The 18,096-nt window shown below is 36.8% G+C and overlaps 4 protein-coding genes across 7 annotated transcripts; 1 reads left to right on the forward strand and 3 right to left on the reverse strand.

Moving 5' to 3' along the window:
• The first annotated feature begins 3,917 nt into the window (after positions 1–3,917).
• On the forward strand, positions 3,918–6,877 carry LOC111785555. Of its 4 annotated transcripts, none has more exons than XM_023665956.1 (7): positions 3,918–4,237; positions 4,835–4,960; positions 5,056–5,306; positions 5,435–5,541; positions 5,652–5,784; positions 5,885–6,079; positions 6,267–6,877. In XM_023665956.1, exons 3-7 carry the CDS (start codon positions 5,061–5,063, stop codon positions 6,546–6,548), a joined length of 963 nt encoding a protein of 320 aa, XP_023521724.1. In that variant the 5' UTR covers positions 3,918–4,237; positions 4,835–4,960; positions 5,056–5,060; the 3' UTR covers positions 6,549–6,877. The 4 variants fall into 4 exon arrangements, with proteins under 4 accessions (XP_023521724.1, XP_023521723.1, XP_023521722.1 ...); XM_023665955.1 differs by having other exon boundaries at positions 5,059–5,306; XM_023665954.1 differs by lacking the exon at positions 4,835–4,960.
• Positions 6,878–7,094: 217 nt separating this feature from the next.
• On the reverse strand, positions 7,095–11,932 carry LOC111785556 (cyclic nucleotide-gated ion channel 18-like). Its single transcript, XM_023665957.1, has 6 exons — positions 11,333–11,932; positions 10,996–11,208; positions 10,119–10,429; positions 8,397–8,508; positions 8,065–8,301; positions 7,095–7,990 (listed from the first exon to the last, which is right to left on the reverse strand). The coding sequence occupies exons 1-6, from the start codon at positions 11,816–11,818 to the stop codon at positions 7,214–7,216; spliced, it is 2,136 nt and encodes a 711-aa protein (XP_023521725.1). The 5' UTR covers positions 11,819–11,932; the 3' UTR covers positions 7,095–7,213.
• A 149-nt stretch (positions 11,933–12,081) lies between these two features.
• Positions 12,082–13,307, reverse strand: LOC111785557. Its single transcript, XM_023665958.1, has one exon. The coding sequence runs from the start codon at positions 13,287–13,289 to the stop codon at positions 12,300–12,302; it is 990 nt and encodes a 329-aa protein (XP_023521726.1). The 5' UTR covers positions 13,290–13,307; the 3' UTR covers positions 12,082–12,299.
• A 500-nt stretch (positions 13,308–13,807) lies between these two features.
• LOC111785558 lies at positions 13,808–14,970 on the reverse strand. The gene has a single exon (XM_023665959.1). It carries the CDS (start codon positions 14,446–14,448, stop codon positions 13,822–13,824), a length of 627 nt encoding a protein of 208 aa, XP_023521727.1. The 5' UTR covers positions 14,449–14,970; the 3' UTR covers positions 13,808–13,821.
• Between the last annotated feature and the right edge of the window lie 3,126 nt (positions 14,971–18,096).

The raw sequence follows: 18,096 nt of genomic DNA on the forward strand, positions 1-18,096 counted from the left end.
ACTATTGATTTATCTTTTATAGAAAAGTAATTGAATTTTTAGACAAATTTAGAAAACAAAACTAAGTTTAAGTTTAGAGTTTATTACAAACATTTTAAATTTATTAGACAATTTAAAATTTTAATGACCTTTTTTTATAATTAAAATATCAAATATTTACGAGTTTCAATTTATTTGTTACAAATATTAAATATTCTTAATTTTTATAATATTTTAGGTGGTAGACTTGAATTTTAAATCCTATTTTTTTCTGACCAAAAAAATTTTCCATGAATTTATAACGATCCTAAATTTATACTTACTATTAAAATGGTGAATATACCTATTAAAAAAACCTTATATTTAATATAAATGTCGAAAATATTTAAAACATTTATTATATCTAGAAAACACATGTATTACGTGTTTAAATACAAAATACTTAAATATAGAGAAAATAAAAACAAATACAAAATAATTTATATCTATCTAATACAAAACAAAGTATTCTAACCGAATACTTGGAATTTAAATATGAATTACTTTATGCACGTGTCATTGGCTCGCTATGCCGTTGTCATCTGTGGACGCTTTGTCTTTACCTAAAAAGTGATGTAGCACACAACTCATGCAAATATGCTCTAGAGAACTACAACGAATGGTATAGTACTTCTCTACTTACGACACGCGCGCATACGGGAGTGAAAATGGGTGGTTTCGTTTTGATGGTTTTGATTTGGAGCAAAACAGGAGAATGACGAGAAGGGGAGGATGGAAGTAACTGCGAGTGAAACAGATTTTGTTTCTTTTCTCTTTTTTCCTTTTTTTTTGTTATTTTCAATGCTTTTGTTTCTTTCTCTTTTTTTCTTTTTCCGTTTTCCTTTTTTTCCGTTTGGAGAGAGGTGCATGGGGAACGTGATGCATGCGTGCTTGCGCTGTACATTTAACACGTCGGAATCGGAAGCAAGTAAACTGCTCCAACCAGTACCCGGTTGCCTTTCCTGATAATGCCAATTTGGATACTAAGCATCCCGGTTCCCGGTTAGCAGCTTCTAGGTTAATATTTACTACAATCAAGTAGAATTACCGTCACAAATTAGGATTAAAATAAACACAGTAATTTTATTTTTGAAAAGAAAAAAAAATATATATATATTGATTTTGAAGCTAATTTAATTATAAAATTAGAATCCAATTTAGTTAAATAATAAATGAAACATGATTATTGGCCGATCATTAACCGTTATTTAGATAGATTGCGGCCGTTATTTAGGATAAATCGTGTACGTGATTCGCGATTTCACCTTTAACGTGTTGTGCATATAAGTTAAATGGATGTTACGTGAAAACCGAATAGAACTGTACATTAATAAACGGTTTCATGAAGACAAAAATAAAAGAAATAATATATATAAGTACAAAAAAAATTAAATTAATTAAACGTCATTATATTCTAAAAATTCTTAGCTTTAAGATAAAAATACCTCAGTGTAACACGTTTAGCTTACGTGGCAAATTTATTTGTTTCTCAGCCTTTTCGTTATAAATTGGCACAGGCAAGAACATTGAACTAGTGAGGCCCAAAAACGGTTAAGAAAAATCATATAAGGCCCATTAAACTAGTGAGGCCCAAAAAAGGTTAAGAACAGTCATTTAAGGCCCATTAAACTAGTGAGGCCCAAAACGGTTAAGAACAGTCATCTAAGGCCCATTGAACTAGTGAGGCCCAAAAAACGGTTAAGAAAAGTAATCGAAGGCCCATTGAACTAACGAGGCCCAAAAAGGGGTTAAGAAAAATTATCTATGGCCCATTGAACTAGTGAGGCCCAAAAAAACGGTTAAGAAAAGTCATCTAAGGCCATTGAACTAGTGAGGCCCAAAAAAGGTTAAAAAAATCATATATGGCCCATTTAACTAGTGAGGCCCAAAAACGGTTAAAAAATCATCTATAAGGCCCATTGAACTAGTGAGGCCCAAAACCCCGTTAAGAAAAATCATCAAAGGCCCATTGAACTAGTGAGGCCCAAAAAACGGTTAAGAAAAATCATATATGGCCCATTGAACTAGTGAGGCTCAAAAACCCGTTAAGAAAAATCATCAAAGGCCCATTGAACTAGTGAGGCCCAAAAAACGGTTAAGAAAAGTCATCTAAGGCCCATTGAACTAGTGAGGCCCAAAAACGGTTAAGAAAAGTCATATAAGGCCCATTGAACTAACGAGGCCCAAAAAAATCATCTAAGGCCCATTGAACTAGTGAGGCCCAAAAAACGGTTAAGAAAAGTCATCTAAGGCCCATTGAACTAGTGAGGCCCAAAAAACGTTAAAGAAAAGTCATCTAAGGCCCATTGAACTAGTGAGGCCCAAAACCGACATTGAACGTTGGTGTAAAATTACATAATAATTATCTACGAATTTAAATTGATATATATCTAATAATGTATTAATATTAAAATAATAACCAACCTAGATAATTTACATGATCCGCTTTCACGGACGGTAAGATATGGAAGCTTAAAATGACCAACAAAATTTCAATCTTTCTTTTTAGATTAAGGAGACAGAGGTTAGAGTTTTAATTTAAGCAGTCTCGTAACTTGTGAGTGAACAAGTCTACTCTATACATAAAATACATCATTGAGTCTCTCCTTAAACAGAGATTCTATTGACACGATTAAGTTAAGATAATGCTTATAATAGGAACCACAAACCGAATATTTACATTCATACATTCATGTTTTTGTTTATTGTTTTCTCAAAAGTCCAAATGTCAATGGAAATAGTGTTCGTTACTCATATACTCATGACATTCTCTTCGGTTAATCAACGCGAGACTCCAACAATCCTCAACCACTATCAATAAGATAAAAATATCAAATTAATCCCCCCGTTATTAATATTTTGCATTTAATGTAAATATAATTTTAGTTGAACTATAAAGATAGAAAAAATATATAAAAAAATATCAACCATTCAATTATTTCTACTTTCTTTAGTAAATATTTAGTTTTAAAAATTTGAGTTGGTTTTACTATTTGTTTATCAACATTTTCAACTTTTAAAGAAAAGTAATTGAATTTTTAGACGAATTTAGAAAATAAAACTAAGTTTTTAAAAAATTTAAATCTTAATTTATATTTTAAAATATTCACAAAATTTTGAATATTTGCTAAGAATTCATTAATTTCGCCCAAAATCGAACCATGCCTAAATTTTAAAATTAAATCTATCGAGTAATATTAAAATTTATTAGACAATTTAAAAATTTTATGACGGTTAGACAAAATAAAATAATGTTCACAAACTTTAAGAATATCAAACTGTCTAATGAACTTTCAATTTTGTATTCGAGTCAACATTGAATAGGTCATACCTGACATACTCAACTTTGAGACACATAATAAAAATTTTAAGGCTTCAAGGCTTCACTGAATATAATAGGAAAGTTTAAGAATCTATAGACATTTTTTAAACTAAAATATCAAATATTTATAAGCCTCAGTCCATCTTATTACAAACCTTAAATATTCTTAATTTTATAATAATTTTAAAAATATGTAAGGTAGATAAAGTAGACATGAATTTTAAACCCTATTTTTTAAATTTTCGAGTTAAATAAACACACTTAAAAATAAATTGAAATAAATCGAAATTAGAGTATTTTATCTTGAATGTTGTTTACTTCAAGTACTATAAATTATTTATTTATTTTTTTTATCTCCAATGTAAAAATGAAATTATTAAAATTTTCGATATTTATTTCTAATTTTTTTGAACTTAGGGATATTCGAAAAAGTGAATAAGAATGAAGTTAAAATATGAAAATGATGTCCTGGTTCATCGGAAGTCGGCATTTAAATTTTGGTTCTCGTACCTCGCTACTGTAGCATGTATGGAGAGTGATATTAATGGCGTGGGTGAGGGTAATTAATGTTGGATATGTCAGGATATTGTAAAAGAAGGGATAAGGAAAAATAATAGTGGCAGACTGAGAAAATTAGGGAGAAATGGAGGGAGAGGATCGGAATCCAGAAATTTAGGAACAGAACAGTAAATTGATTTCCATGGGCGAAGGCGGGGTCGCATCCCGTGTACTCCCTCTCCCTCTGCCGGCCAAACCATCGTTTCTTCTTCATCTCATTTCCATTTCTCCGTCACTGCTACTCTCTCGCCGGTTTCTCCATTTCCACAGTGGCAGTAGCAGCAACTTCCTCTCCTGATCGCCATCACCCGCTTCGTTTTTTTCATCGTTTTTCTCTGGGTACCTCTCAAACTACTTGATTTCTTATTTTTTTTCATCTGGGTTTGCGTTTGTTTTCGAGTTTTAGGTCTTGAATCTGATTTGAAGTTGAATTATGTACTGTAATGATTGAGATTCTTAATGGGTTCGTGGGCTAGATCTTGCCCCCTTTTGCTGGCTTGCTCTTTTGAATTGTGGTTTCTGGATTTATTTGCTTTTGGGGTTCTGGATCTTCTTTGTTTTTAGTTCTACTTGATGAGTTGCTGATTTTCTATATGGTTTGTTCTTCTCCTAAGGCGATTGCTGCGATTATGTTGGTTTGTATCTGTATGGATTTGAATGAATGAGATGGGATGGGGATTGTTGTGAGTGTAATTCCTGAGAGAGATTTTGTGGGCAAGGAGAGATATCATCTGGGTGTGAGCCGGGCACTCTCAATTGCGTCTGGGAGTTGCTATGTTAGAAGGATTTTGATGGCCAGTTAACATTTTTCTTAAGTTGAAGCTTGCAAAATAGGGAGTTTCATGTTTGATCTTCCAAGAATATGCTTATGTTTTCTGGGCTGGTGTTACAGAATTTGATTAGGCTCTGCTGCTGATGAAAATGTTAATATTTTAGACTGTAGAAGAGGGTCATTGAGATCAAAGATTTGAAGTGTCAAATGTTTTGGGATGAACTCCAAGATATGGATGAAGACTTGTGTTTGGAAACAACTAATGTATTAGAACGATAAGGGCTATTATTGTATGCAGGCTTCTCATTGATCTTTCATAAAATGAGGATTTCATACAGTTATCCTTTTTCCTTAGTGGTGCTCTATTGATTTTGTATGTTCTTAGCAGCCATGTCAGAGAAAGCTCTTAAAGCACTTAACACAGTGCCTGGACTGGAAGGGAGCAATGAAAGCCCTTGTAAAGGGGATCTTAGCAAACAAGGTCTAGTGAGTGCTAATGGGAATGTTGAAGAGTTGAAAAGACCACAAGTAAATGGTGAAAACAGTAATCCTGGAGCTGAGGTTGGTAGTTCAGAAGTAGAATATATCGAAGCTGAGAATTTGACTGATCTAGACGATGTTTCATCGAGCCTTAAGGTATTGATATTACTAGATTTGTCAGCTAACTCCAGTTTAACAGTTGTGGTTGATTGTCATTGATGCTGCATGGTCGGTTTTGTGAATGTCGAACATGGATAACGTCTTTACTTGTTTTAAAATTTCAGACGCTCGTAGCTGGATTAAGCTCAAAAGATTGGGTTTTGGTTTGTGAAGCACTGAACAATACGAGACGGATAGCAATATATCACAGGGAAGACATGCTTGATATGCTGTAAGTCGTCTGTGACTCGATTGATTTGGGTGTTTTTTCTTATTTGTATTAACTTTCATTGGAGTTACTTTCTTTTATGGCTCATCTTAGGCAATATAATTTTGTGACAGGGGAGATGTGATATCACTTTTGGTGAAATCAATGAAAAATCCTCGAAGTGCTGTCTGCAAAACTGCACTTATGACATCTGCAGACATTTTCAGTGCTTATAATGACAAACTGATTGAATCATTGGACCCCATGGTAACTTTATCTTGCACTGTTTGAGTTTAACTTTTTTCTACAGTTTCCTTTTTCTTCAATGGTGATTTCTTTTCTGAGCTGTGTATGCAATGGAGTGCAGCTGTTGCAGCTTCTTCTGAAGTCTTCTCAAGACAAACGTTTCGTGTGTGAAGCGGCTGAGAAAGCTCTGGTAGCAATGACTACATCGTTTTCCCCTGAATTGTTGCTACCAAAATTGGAACCATATCTTAAGCACCGAAATCCGAGAATTCGAGCCAAGGCTTCAACGTGCTTTTGTCGAAGTGTCCAACGACTGGTGAGGATTTTGCATCTTCATTTGAAATTGTTTGATCATCTTATCTTCTCTGTGGCTGTGTACCATCTTATAAGAAAGGAATTTCATGGTAGCATCATATATCTTGTTTTTCCATCACCCCCCCGGAAAAAGTTCAATCGTTTTTGTATCGGTTCTGCTCACATGTTTACCAAATATTTGTCGATAGGGTGTTGAAGGGATAAGAACATTTGGGATTGACAAATTGATTCAAACAGCAGCATCCCAGCTCAGTGACCAGCTTCCCGAGTCGAGGGAGGCTGCTCGAATTCTCCTTCTGGAGTTGCAATCTGTGTACACAAAGTTTCCCGACCTCCCAACAACGATGCCTGAAGACCCAGAGAAGGTCTCTTGGGAAGACTTTTGTCAATCAAAGCTCTCCCCTTTAAGTGCACAAGCTGTTCTTCGTGTCACGAACGTTTCTTGGGAAGGTATTGTCTCGAGTTCTTGATGCTTAGTAATGATGATAATATCGAAACTTCAATGAGTGTACCCCCCCTTGTTCTTGAATCTCTAGCCATGTGAGGAGCTTTAGAACGGCTAGCGTATAGTCCATGATAGCTATTATTCTTTCCCTTTCTTTTGGTTTGCCTTGTCATGTAAATTCTTTCAAAACTTTTGAGGTACTCAGAATACGGTTGAAGTGTGTAGCTTTTGCTATTTTTTTGGCCTATACCTTATAGTTACTTCAATATTCTTTCAGATCCACTTGAAACTCGACATTTTTGGTGTGAATATTATCAATACAAAACTTGATATCAGTTCATTGTTTTGATATCAGTTCTATGCCTGTTGAAGTATTCTATGCCTATACTTCATTTTTTCCCTATGGGTATATTGATATCAGTTCATTGTTTTGTGATTGATTGGATACCATAGCTCCACCTCTCTCCCTCGAGCCGTTCGTAACGAACATAGTATATTGTATGATGAGAAAATGAACATAAATTTCGAAAATAAAAGTCGAAGATCAAATGGATATCAAATGGGATCTGCGTAATGTAATTAGCACTGGTAATCTACAAGGATCTTTACATGGACTTGTGTTAATTATGTTTTCTAACTATTTTGTTAAGATTTTTCTTTGAGTTTAGTTTAAGGGAAGAAGTAAACATTTCATCCATCCATAGAAAAATCAGGTTCATCTGGTTTAAACAACTTTGGCATTTTCAAACTAGAAGCTTTGGATTTTTGGGCTTTTAGATGAACTCCTTTTCTAGTATTGGCAGCAAACTTTGAAGCCAAAAGTGTAGCACCTAGATGCTGAGTTTTGTTCATGTAGTCTGCAGTAGACATGTCCTCATCACTGTCGTCGTCGTCGTGGTCGTAGTGTTCTTCTGCTAGCTCGACGTCGTATTCGATATCTTCTTGTATTGAATCTCCATAGCTTAAGCTGTTTCTGAATACTGATTTCTTTGCCAATTTTCTCTTCTTAAGCCTCCTCCAAGCTACTTGAATTAAGCAAGCACCCCAGGTCCTCCATTGATGGGAATAGTATCTAAAGGCATGTTGTAGTTTCTTGCTATGCAGGCGTTTGAATTGTCCGGCGACGAACTTGAGATCTTCAGCTCGAAGGGCGAAGGCTTCAACTTCTGTACGTGCTCGGACGGTTCGAGTAGAAGAAGGCATATTCAAACTGGAACTTGGCATCAAAGCCCATGTCAATAGTTCTTCACCACAAAAATCACCTGGTTTTAATGTGATTGAGTTGAAAAAGCCAGAACGACCGCCATTTGTTGTGGAGCTCTCTAGTTGTCCTCTTATAATAAACAACATTTCGTTAACTGGGTCATCCTCTCGCACGATATACGTTCCTTGAGTACACAAGGACGAGACGAGGCGCTCGCATATGGCATCGAGAAGTTGATCGTCCATTTGTGAGAAGAAAGGAACCTAGAAAATCATAACATTTGAGTTGGACAGATATATAACGACACAAGTAAACGAGCTTGGGATTGAATACACACACGACGAACGAGCGACAAACACAAATGTTGTTGAATCTCACGGCGAAGGTCAATGGGCAATGAACGCAATATGGATTCTTCATTAACTCCTCTCGTGGCCTGCCATTTATATTGAACGAATCGTCGAACTCGTTCTTGCAAATCTGGTGGTAATTGACGACGTCGCATCCATTCTTCAGTGTCCCTTCTCTTTATCCTCCATTCTTCGAGTCTTACTGTCATTGACTGCAAATATGTCTTCAAAATGGGAAACAGAAACTAAGTTAGATCAAATTATATCTTCAAAACATTCACCCAAAATTTACTTTAAAAATAAGAAAAATGGTCAAAACCTGCATATTGCCAATGAGTTGTGAAAATAGTATCAACCCAACTATGCACGTTGATATGCAAAATAATGTCTCGCCAAGGTAAGTTGTTGTGTCCAAAGTTTGTCCGTAAGAACTATAAATAAACAATAAATTAGCATTCAAAAGGACGATATTTGTAAGACCTACCGGACAACCAGAGAAATATGGCCAAACTTAGAGGTTATAAATTTCGTTAAATCACCATCGACCCCAAATCCATCCAGTAAAGATCCAAACACAGTACTATAAGAGTTCAGTACTATGATACCGTATTAAATCAACCCCGAACTCAAGAAAATAGAGCATAGACCCCAATAACTTAGGCATGCGCACAGTATTTGTTGCTCCACTGAATCGAAAAGCGTAAACCGATGGTAACAAAAAATTTAACCTTTTATCAACGCTTCAACAGATTTGAAGACAATTAAGTCACATGTAACGTATTTAGAAGCAAAATCGAGATGGATACCTTAAATTTCTGAGGCCCCACCAAAGACAATAAAAGTACTTAGCAATGAAATGGGAGGAGGCAACATCACTGGTGAAAGCATCAGAGAACATTCCAAATTTGAACCTAATGTTTTCATTCCTTGGATCGCATTTGGAAGTAACATGAGTGACATTCAGCCAATATTGTCTGTCAGTGTCATTCAAACTGTTGCAATCCAAGAAGATGGGAAGACATGTTAGAACTTTGGACGCATTTTCCTTTGCACACTCCGATTTCCAGCATGCGAACTGTCTCCCTATGGACAACAAATACCATGTAGATCCCAACACCTGTAATACAAGTACCAATACACACATTTTACTAACATTTTACACTATCTATTTATCATAGACATCATTACCAATCTGATTATAGCTCAACCGGTTAAGACTTATACTCTCGATCATGTAACGACCCCTCTTTGGGCTTTCCCTTTCGGACTTCCTCTCAAGATTTTTAAAACGCGTCTGCTAGGAAGAGGTTTCCACACCCTTGTAAAGGGTGTTTCGTTCTCCACCCTAACCAATGTGGGAGCTCAGAGCTCAATTGGTTAGGACATATACTCTCGGTGGTAAGGTTAAAGGTTCAAATCCTCTCCTTCACGTGGTTTCCATTTCATCCCTATTGCTAAAACGGAAATAGCAATACTTTGCTCGACGATCTACCACATTACACTATCTCAATCAAAATTTCTCGAAAGAGCATGCTAAGACGGACATCCATTGATGACATTGACAATATCAAGGACCAAATAGAACAGAAGCATAATCGAGAGCTTAAAGACTAGTAACATAACGGGAGTTTAACCGAGATGACGTAAAGATGAACGTAGAGAGACGAGATATGGTGTTGTTACATGACTGGCAAGCATGTAGAGGATGAGATTGTAGGCAGCACCAGCCCAGGCAGTTTTGGCAACAACGCCAGTGGTTTTGATGATGCGTTGGTTGAGAGGGAAGATGAGGAACAGCCTTGGAACGTATTGGAGAAGAACAAGGAGAGCGATTGTGTTGTTGGCATGATCCACCCTTGAATGTCTTGTTGCTGGAATCACCAACCACATCACTATCTGATACAACATTTCAACTTCAATATATTTGGATTCAAAATCATAATAATGATAAGGAACTTTAAACCTTTTATCAACGCTTCAACAGATTTGAAGACAATTAAGTCACATGTAACGTATTTAGAAGCAAAATCGAGATGGATACCTTAAATTTCTGAGGCCCCACCAAAGACAATAAAAGTACTTAGCAATGAAATGGGAGGAGGCAACATCACTGGTGAAAGCATCAGAGAACATTCCAAATTTGAACCTAATGTTTTCATTCCTTGGATCGCATTTGGAAGTAACATGAGTGACATTCAGCCAATATTGTCTGTCAGTGTCATTCAAACTGTTGCAATCCAAGAAGATGGGAAGACATGTTAGAACTTTGGACGCATTTTCCTTTGCACACTCCGATTTCCAGCATGCGAACTGTCTCCCTATGGACAACAAATACCATGTAGATCCCAACACCTGTAATACAAGTACCAATACACACATTTTACTAACATTTTACACTATCTATTTATCATAGACATCATTACCAATCTGATTATAGCTCAACCGGTTAAGACTTATACTCTCGATCATGTAACGACCCCTCTTTGGGCTTTCCCTTTCGGACTTCCTCTCAAGATTTTTAAAACGCGTCTGCTAGGAAGAGGTTTCCACACCCTTGTAAAGGGTGTTTCGTTCTCCACCCTAACCAATGTGGGAGCTCAGAGCTCAATTGGTTAGGACATATACTCTCGGTGGTAAGGTTAAAGGTTCAAATCCTCTCCTTCACGTGGTTTCCATTTCATCCCTATTGCTAAAACGGAAATAGCAATACTTTGCTCGACGATCTACCACATTACACTATCTCAATCAAAATTTCTCGAAAGAGCATGCTAAGACGGACATCCATTGATGACATTGACAATATCAAGGACCAAATAGAACAGAAGCATAATCGAGAGCTTAAAGACTAGTAACATAACGGGAGTTTAACCGAGATGACGTAAAGATGAACGTAGAGAGACGAGATATGGTGTTGTTACATGACTGGCAAGCATGTAGAGGATGAGATTGTAGGCAGCACCAGCCCAGGCAGTTTTGGCAACAACGCCAGTGGTTTTGATGATGCGTTGGTTGAGAGGGAAGATGAGGAACAGCCTTGGAACGTATTGGAGAAGAACAAGGAGAGCGATTGTGTTGTTGGCATGATCCACCCTTGAATGTCTTGTTGCTGGAATCACCAACCACATCACTATCTGATACAACATTTCAACTTCAATATATTTGGATTCAAAATCATAATAATGATAAGGAACTTTGAATGTTGTTCATGGAATTCAAGGATGGTTAATGATTAGAGAGAAATTGATTGGAGCATACTTGTGGGAGGGGGAGAGTGGCGGCGAGATCAATCACAAAATCAGATTTCAAATAGCGCTTTGCAATGGCTCTGGCATCCATAACCAGCTCTCCCCTTCCAAAAACCCTAGAGCTCGGAGCGACATACGCGGTTCGAAACTTGAGCACCATGTGCAGCAAGAAGAACAGATCCATCACCGTTCTGAAGAACGTGATCACTATTCCCAGATTCACCTCCGATGTCAGGCAGGCAGGTCCCCCGACAGACGACGTGTAGAAATACATCGGATCGATGAATAGCGCAATCAGGCATGTCACTAGAAACAAGCGATTCCATTGCGCGACAATGTCGCTGTCAGGGTCGAGGATTTGGTAACGGAGGAGGATGTAATTAGGGTGTTCGTCCGTGGCGGTCGCCACGCCGGTAGTCTTATCGGTGGACGAGCCGTCAAGGTATCGCCGAAAGGGGCGGAACTTGGACGCCGGCGACTGTATGATTCTATTCATCTTCCATGGCGGATTCCGGGGTTTTTTTGAGTTCCCCGGCGAGAAATGTGTGTGTTAGAGAGAGAGAGAAAGCGACAGACAGAGATTGAGGGTTGATGGAGATCGGAAGAAGAAGAAAGAAATGAGAAATTTAGGAGGAAATGGGGATGTAATTGGGTTGGTGCAAGCGAAAATCGTGGAGAGGCCAATTGGACGTGTAATAGCCAAGAACATTGATTCTTGGCCATGGCGGTTTTCTCTGAAAATTGGCTAAAATTAGGACGTTTCGATAAAGGGTTAGATTGAATTTACTCAAAATTACAACAATTCTTTGCAATTGAATCAAATCCTTATTATAAACTGTCACATTCCAATGTTTATCGTCTTGTACAATTGCAGGAAGGAGGCTCTCTTTCTTCTACAACTCAAGGGGAGGAAAAGAGCTTCATACCTCCAATTTGCAGGCTTCCATGGCGGACTGAGAAGGTAAAAATCTAGCAATTTATTGTTGAGTAGCTTCAATGGCTTTACCATTATTCTCCAAATCGATCTTCTTCTCCAGAAACTGCCTCTTACAGTCATAGAAATAAACCATAAGAACAATCCACATTAGAATATCCCCCACACACTTGAAACTCACGGACACCACATTCCCCAATGCCCCACAACTCCCCTGATTCCACAAAGCATAGAGACATGGCAGCCCAAGAGCCACCTTCAAAGCAAAGAAAACCAGCATCAAACTTAGCCCTAACTTCCTCCTGCCTCTGCTTAGATATGCTGCCACTCCAATTGCTATGTAGCCATGGTTCTTATCCAAGATTGAGATAACAATTCCCATGTTCCAAATAGCGCTCCACTCTATGAATTTTGTCAACAGAAATACAAAGATTGTCCCAAAGATAAATGAGCTTTTTGGCATCAAAAACATGTTTGTTGACAAAGCGATTAAACCCAATAGAGTTAGTGAAGCAAGTATAAGAGCATACAGAGATGTTGCCAATGAGCCTCTCAGTCTTACAGCCACTCGCTTTCTGACTTCAACTAGCATCTGTTTGAAACCCATTTGGGAGTTTCCTCCATATATTGCTGCTGATATAGATACTGTTGAGATTGTGGAGAGAAGGTCTAGGAAGAAGATGAGTGCTGAAGAGATGAGAGTTGATATCAGAAACTTGTGGGAGAGAGTTGCTTTGAAGTTGTTGTCATCAGAGGAGCGCTGCGAGATGCAGGCTGTGCTGCCATCTAATCGACACCTGATGATGTACCTTGGAGATGGATCAGATGGATTTTCTTCTGAGAGAAGTTTGAGGAGTTGAATGAAGGTTGGGTGAAGGAGAATGTGGTGGGCGAGGAGGGAGGCGAAGAGGGGGAAGGAGGAGATGAGGACGAGGGAGATGAAGTTTGGATGATTAAAGAGGATTTTGAAGGCTTCTCTGAATGAAGCAGAGAAGCCCAGTTTGGATTTCGCCAGAATTTGGTGGTTTTCCATTTTGAATCTTGAATTCTCTCAAGTGTTCATCGTTGAAAGAACATAGCCCCCAATGGTCTTCATCTTGTTGTCATTTCCCAATGTGTTGGTGACTGGTGTGAAGCCTACATGTGCAAGCTCACATGCGAAAGTCAACTGCATTGATTTCTTTTGGGTCCTCAAAATCTCATTTGATTTACTTTAGGTCCTGAAAATTTGACTGAAATCTGGTTGATTTGTTTCGATTCAATTTCCTAAAATGTTTCTAAACAAATTTGTCATAATTGAAAATCTATGATCATAAGATCTTGTAATATCCCACGTCCATTTTTTATAAGGGCATGTAAACCTCTCTCTAGTATTTTGGTATTAGAGCTAGTTGTGTATATAATACGGATAGAAACGTATAATTTAGATATCTCTAGCACCAAATACACAATTTCAATTGGATTTATTGTTGAACAGCCTCAATGGGTTTCCCATTATTCTCCAAATCAATCTTCTTCTCCAAGAGCTCCCTTTTGCAGTCATAAAAGTAAACCATTAGAACAACTCACATCACAACATTCCCCACACCGTTCAAGCTCACAAACACCACATTCTCCCAAACCCCACAACTTCTCTCATTCCACAAAGCATATAGACATGGAAACCCAAAAACCACCTTCAAAACAAAGAAAACCATCATCAAACTGAACCCAAGCTTTCTGCTACCTCTGCTAAGATATGATGCCACTCCTATGGCTATATACCCCTGGTTCTTATCCAAGATTGAGATAACAATCCCCATATTCCAAACAGCACTCCACTCTACATACTTCCCCAACAAAACCACAAAAGGTGTCCCAATGATGAATGTGAAGATGAAAAGTTGTAAGAGGAAGGTGTTTGTTATTGAGATGTGAGAGCTGCCTGTAGCCACAAAAAAGAAGTCTTTTGACAAAGCAACCAAGCCCAACAGAGTGAGTGAAGCCAACAAAACAGAGCATAGAGATGTAGCCAATGACCCTCTGAGTTTCAAAGCCACCATCTTCCTGACTTGAACTAGCATCTCTTTAAAACCCATTTGAGAGTTTCCTCCATACAATGCTGCTGATATGGAGACTATTGCAATTGTGTTGAGAAGGTCAAGGAAGAAGATGAGTGCTGAAGAGACAAGAATTGATATAAAAAAACCCATGGGAGAGAGTAGAGGAGAGCTGCGAGAAGCAGGCTGTGCCCTCGAGTATTTGACACACGATGATGGACGTTAGAGAAGGATCATAAGGATTTTTATGAGAGAGAAACCTGAGAAGTTGAATGAAGGTTGGGTGAAGAAGAATGTTGTGGGCTGAGAGGGAGGCCAAGAGGGGGAGAGAGATGAAGATAATGAGAGAGATGAAGTTTGGATGATTAAAGAGGATTTTGAAGGCTTCTCTGAATGAAGCAGAGAAGCCCAGTTTGGGTTTTGACAGAATCTGGTGGTTTTCCATTTCTTGGATCTTCAAGTTTTTTCTTCTGCAAGTGTTCATCTTCTCATGATTTTAAGAAGCACACAAGTCTTTCAACTCTGCCATTGATGATCTTCTTTCTTGTTATTGCCTTCTTGCCAAGTCAATATTGGTGTTCTAATCTCTCCCTCTCTCATCTTTGAATGTTCACGGTTGAGGATGAGAGGAAATCTCCTGCAATTTCATATTGTTGGGTCCCACCTACCCATGTGCCAATTTTTTCAAAGTTCATTTAAAAATTAATAAGTGTTGAATTATGTTTCTAAATTTTTTAATTTTGTATGAATGAAGCATTTCTTATAAGGGTATGAAAATCTCTCCCTAGTAGATGCGTCTTACTGGCTGATAACGATACGTAATGGGAAAAAACAGACAATATTTGCTAACAGTGGGCTTGGGTTGTTATAAATGGTATCATAGACCGGGTGGTGTGCTAGCGAGTACGTTGGGCTCTTAAGGGAGGAGGTGGATTGTGAGATCTCACATCGATTGAAGAGGGAAATGAAACATTCCTTATAAGAGTCTGTAAATCTCTCTCTCTAGTAAACACGTTTTAAAGAGGTTGACGTCGGTAGATAATGGGTCAAAACGGCTACTAGCGATGGATTTAGGTTGTTACACTCTTAAACTTACTATATGTCTAATATGTTTTTAAACGTTTAATTTTGTATCAAGCAAATTTTTGGATTTTTAATTTTGTAATCTTTCACGTAGACTCATTAGCAAAACATTAAATGGAAAGTTTAGAGATTTATTATATATTTTATTTAATTTTAAATCAAATTGATCAGTAAATTCTTATAAAATTTAAATATGAAGGGCATTTCCATAATTATGTTCAATTTATAATACTTTTAGAGACAAGACCTCTATAAGAGCCATTTGAAGGGCTTGGGGGTAAAATAGTAAAATGGAAAGCCCAACAAGAGCCCACATTAACAACTTTTAAATTTTATGGGCCAGCCCAATACTACAACTCTTGGCCCAACCCAACGATCTTTCGTCTACAAGTCGGACCTATTGCCATTTACACCCTCATCTTGACATATGACCATTTTTTTGGGGGGCCAAATATGGATTCCATTTCACCTTAAATTGATATGGGTTTTGCTTGAACAAAATTATAGCTATGAGAAGACTAAGTTGGGGATGATGATCTCGATCCCTCGAGTTGGTTGGCTGTGAGAGGGTCAAGATCCAAGGAACCCAGGTGAGGAAGCGATAGCCAGTGTCCAAAGTTTAGTGGGTCCATTGGTGAGGGGTGCGACGGTAGCCCTACAACTCGGTGACGACAATTCCCTATGCGATGGATGGTTCGTAGTGTAGCTTCACCAATCCTCTCTTTTAACATCTTGTACCTATTGAGTCATGCTAATATTAGCACTATTGAATATCTTCCTTCTTTGTAAAGAACATTTAATGCTATTTGTTTTCAAGAAAAAGTGTGAATGTGTGGATGAAGTTATGCCACAAAATTCAACTTTGTTGTGATGATTGTGCCCAAAATTTAATTTGTGAATATGAGTTCCAACAAAAAGAAACACTATTATGATTTATTTATGAGCTCGTAGTTAATATTAATATTTATCATATATATCCAATTTCCTCTCGTAGTTTTTATATTACATAAAAATATTAATATTTTAAGCGATTTGTTATTTATTTATAAATTTTATATGGTAAAATCAATAGTCAAAATGTGGGTTCCACTTTCACCTAAATTGACATGGGTTGTGCTTGAACAAATTAAGGTTCATGAGAAGACCAAAAAAATAAAAAAAATATATATATATAATAAATTTTTATTTTAAATTAAAACAGCCATTATTGCAGAAAACTCAAAGTCAACCCACAATAATACACTATATTACCTCAGCAAGAAGAAAATAAATATAAAAAAAATGGGCACCTCATTCATTCTAGATCTAAATTTCAATTCCATTTCCAATTCCAATAGATTTGATTCGAATGTAGAAAGGGTTTGGGCACATGTTTTCGCACATAGCTTTGATTATGCCAGATTTTTAGGTCAATTAAAGAGTCATGATGGTTTGAGATTTGGGTAATTATGACTCAATACACGTGCACATGTGATACATTTTGAAGCTTTATACGTGAGACGACATCAACTACTGAGACCTGAATTGGTCCAAATTACCATGAAACGGTGTAGAAGATTACATCTTCAACCATACGACATCATGTTCTTGACATGCTCATAGACAAGTTTTAAGGAAACCTCAAGTGGCTTTGTCGAACTTTAGGCGAGATTTGTCTTTGTCAACCGAACACAACTTGTACAGATTCCAAATTCGTTTGGCCACACACGCTACCCTGTGTGTATATCCAATTTACTTCTACACTAGATCAAGTCATTCGGCTCGACTTTGCCTCTACTTAAGATCAAAATCTCCGAATACAACCGTTAGATCTCAATTTTATATAAGAGACAAAAGGGTTATTTCACTATCTCCTATCCTTCTTTTTTGAACACAAATGTCACTTCCAATCTCTTTCTTTCATTCTGAGCTTATCTTTCTTACTTTTTAATCTTATTATAAAACAAAACATTAGGTATACTTTTATGGAACAAAAAGTTTTCTAATACAATAATTCGTTTTCTTTAATCGAAGAACTTCTAAATGAGTTGAAAATTGATATTTAATAGATTCGAGAATCGTATCCTAAATTATTTTATAGAATCAAAGAAATTGATTTACTAGTAAGAGCAGCATCATCGTGTATGTGCATATTTTTGTGAGTGGATAGCGTTGTTTTAGATAAGGGTATATAAACTTTTTGATTCTTTTAAATTTTGAGTCTTTTTGTTTACTTCATCGGCATCTTAAATTTGAAGCTATTTTATTGTCGGTCGCTATTGAGACCCTTCACGATGGTAACGTGTTTGATGGGAATTTGAATTATTCACATTTTTTCTCATTTTGTTCAAATGGCACCGTAAAAAAATACTTTCTTAACATTAATTTTCAAAATATATATTGAAATTGAGTTAGAAATTTTAATTAAATATTTAAAAATAAATAAAATTTAAATTTAAATAAATGACTCAAACCCGTCATATTCCAGTTGGATTGAGTTTATTATTTAACAATAGTTGTAAATTTACGACTCGAAGAAATGTCTAAACCCGACTCAACTAACACCTCTAATATGTTAATTGATGTTTTTATTTACTAAACTACGTCGAGATTTGGTATAAATAAGCCTAAGCATCTAATTCAAAAGGTAGGAGATAAATATAAGTAGATGATATTCAAAATGACTCGTCCTACCATATTGCCCTAAGCATCTAATTCTTATTCTCATCTTTTTTTTTT

The sequence above is a fragment of the Cucurbita pepo genome, unplaced genomic scaffold (genome assembly GCF_002806865.2).
Source record: "Cucurbita pepo subsp. pepo cultivar mu-cu-16 unplaced genomic scaffold, ASM280686v2 Cp4.1_scaffold000560, whole genome shotgun sequence".
NCBI classification, from domain to species: Eukaryota; Viridiplantae; Streptophyta; class Magnoliopsida; order Cucurbitales; family Cucurbitaceae; genus Cucurbita; species Cucurbita pepo.

Coding starts and splice junctions, on each gene's coding strand:
- LOC111785555 (XM_023665956.1), top strand. CDS start 5,061: ATGTCAGAGAAAGCTCTTAAAGCACTTAACACAGTGCCTGGACTGGAA. Junction 5,542..5,651: donor GAAGACATGCTTGATATGCT/GTAAGTCGTCTG, acceptor ATTTTGTGACAG/GGGAGATGTGATATCACTTT. Junction 5,785..5,884: donor TTGAATCATTGGACCCCATG/GTAACTTTATCT, acceptor AATGGAGTGCAG/CTGTTGCAGCTTCTTCTGAA.
- LOC111785556 (XM_023665957.1), bottom strand. CDS start 11,818: ATGAATAGAATCATACAGTCGCCGGCGTCCAAGTTCCGCCCCTTTCGG. Junction 8,302..8,396: donor AACTCATTGGCAATATGCAG/GTTTTGACCATT, acceptor CCCATTTTGAAG/ACATATTTGCAGTCAATGAC. Junction 7,991..8,064: donor GTTTGTCGCTCGTTCGTCGT/GTGTGTATTCAA, acceptor ATGATTTTCTAG/GTTCCTTTCTTCTCACAAAT.
- LOC111785557 (XM_023665958.1), bottom strand. CDS start 13,289: ATGGAAAACCACCAAATTCTGGCGAAATCCAAACTGGGCTTCTCTGCT.
- LOC111785558 (XM_023665959.1), bottom strand. CDS start 14,448: ATGGGTTTTTTTATATCAATTCTTGTCTCTTCAGCACTCATCTTCTTC.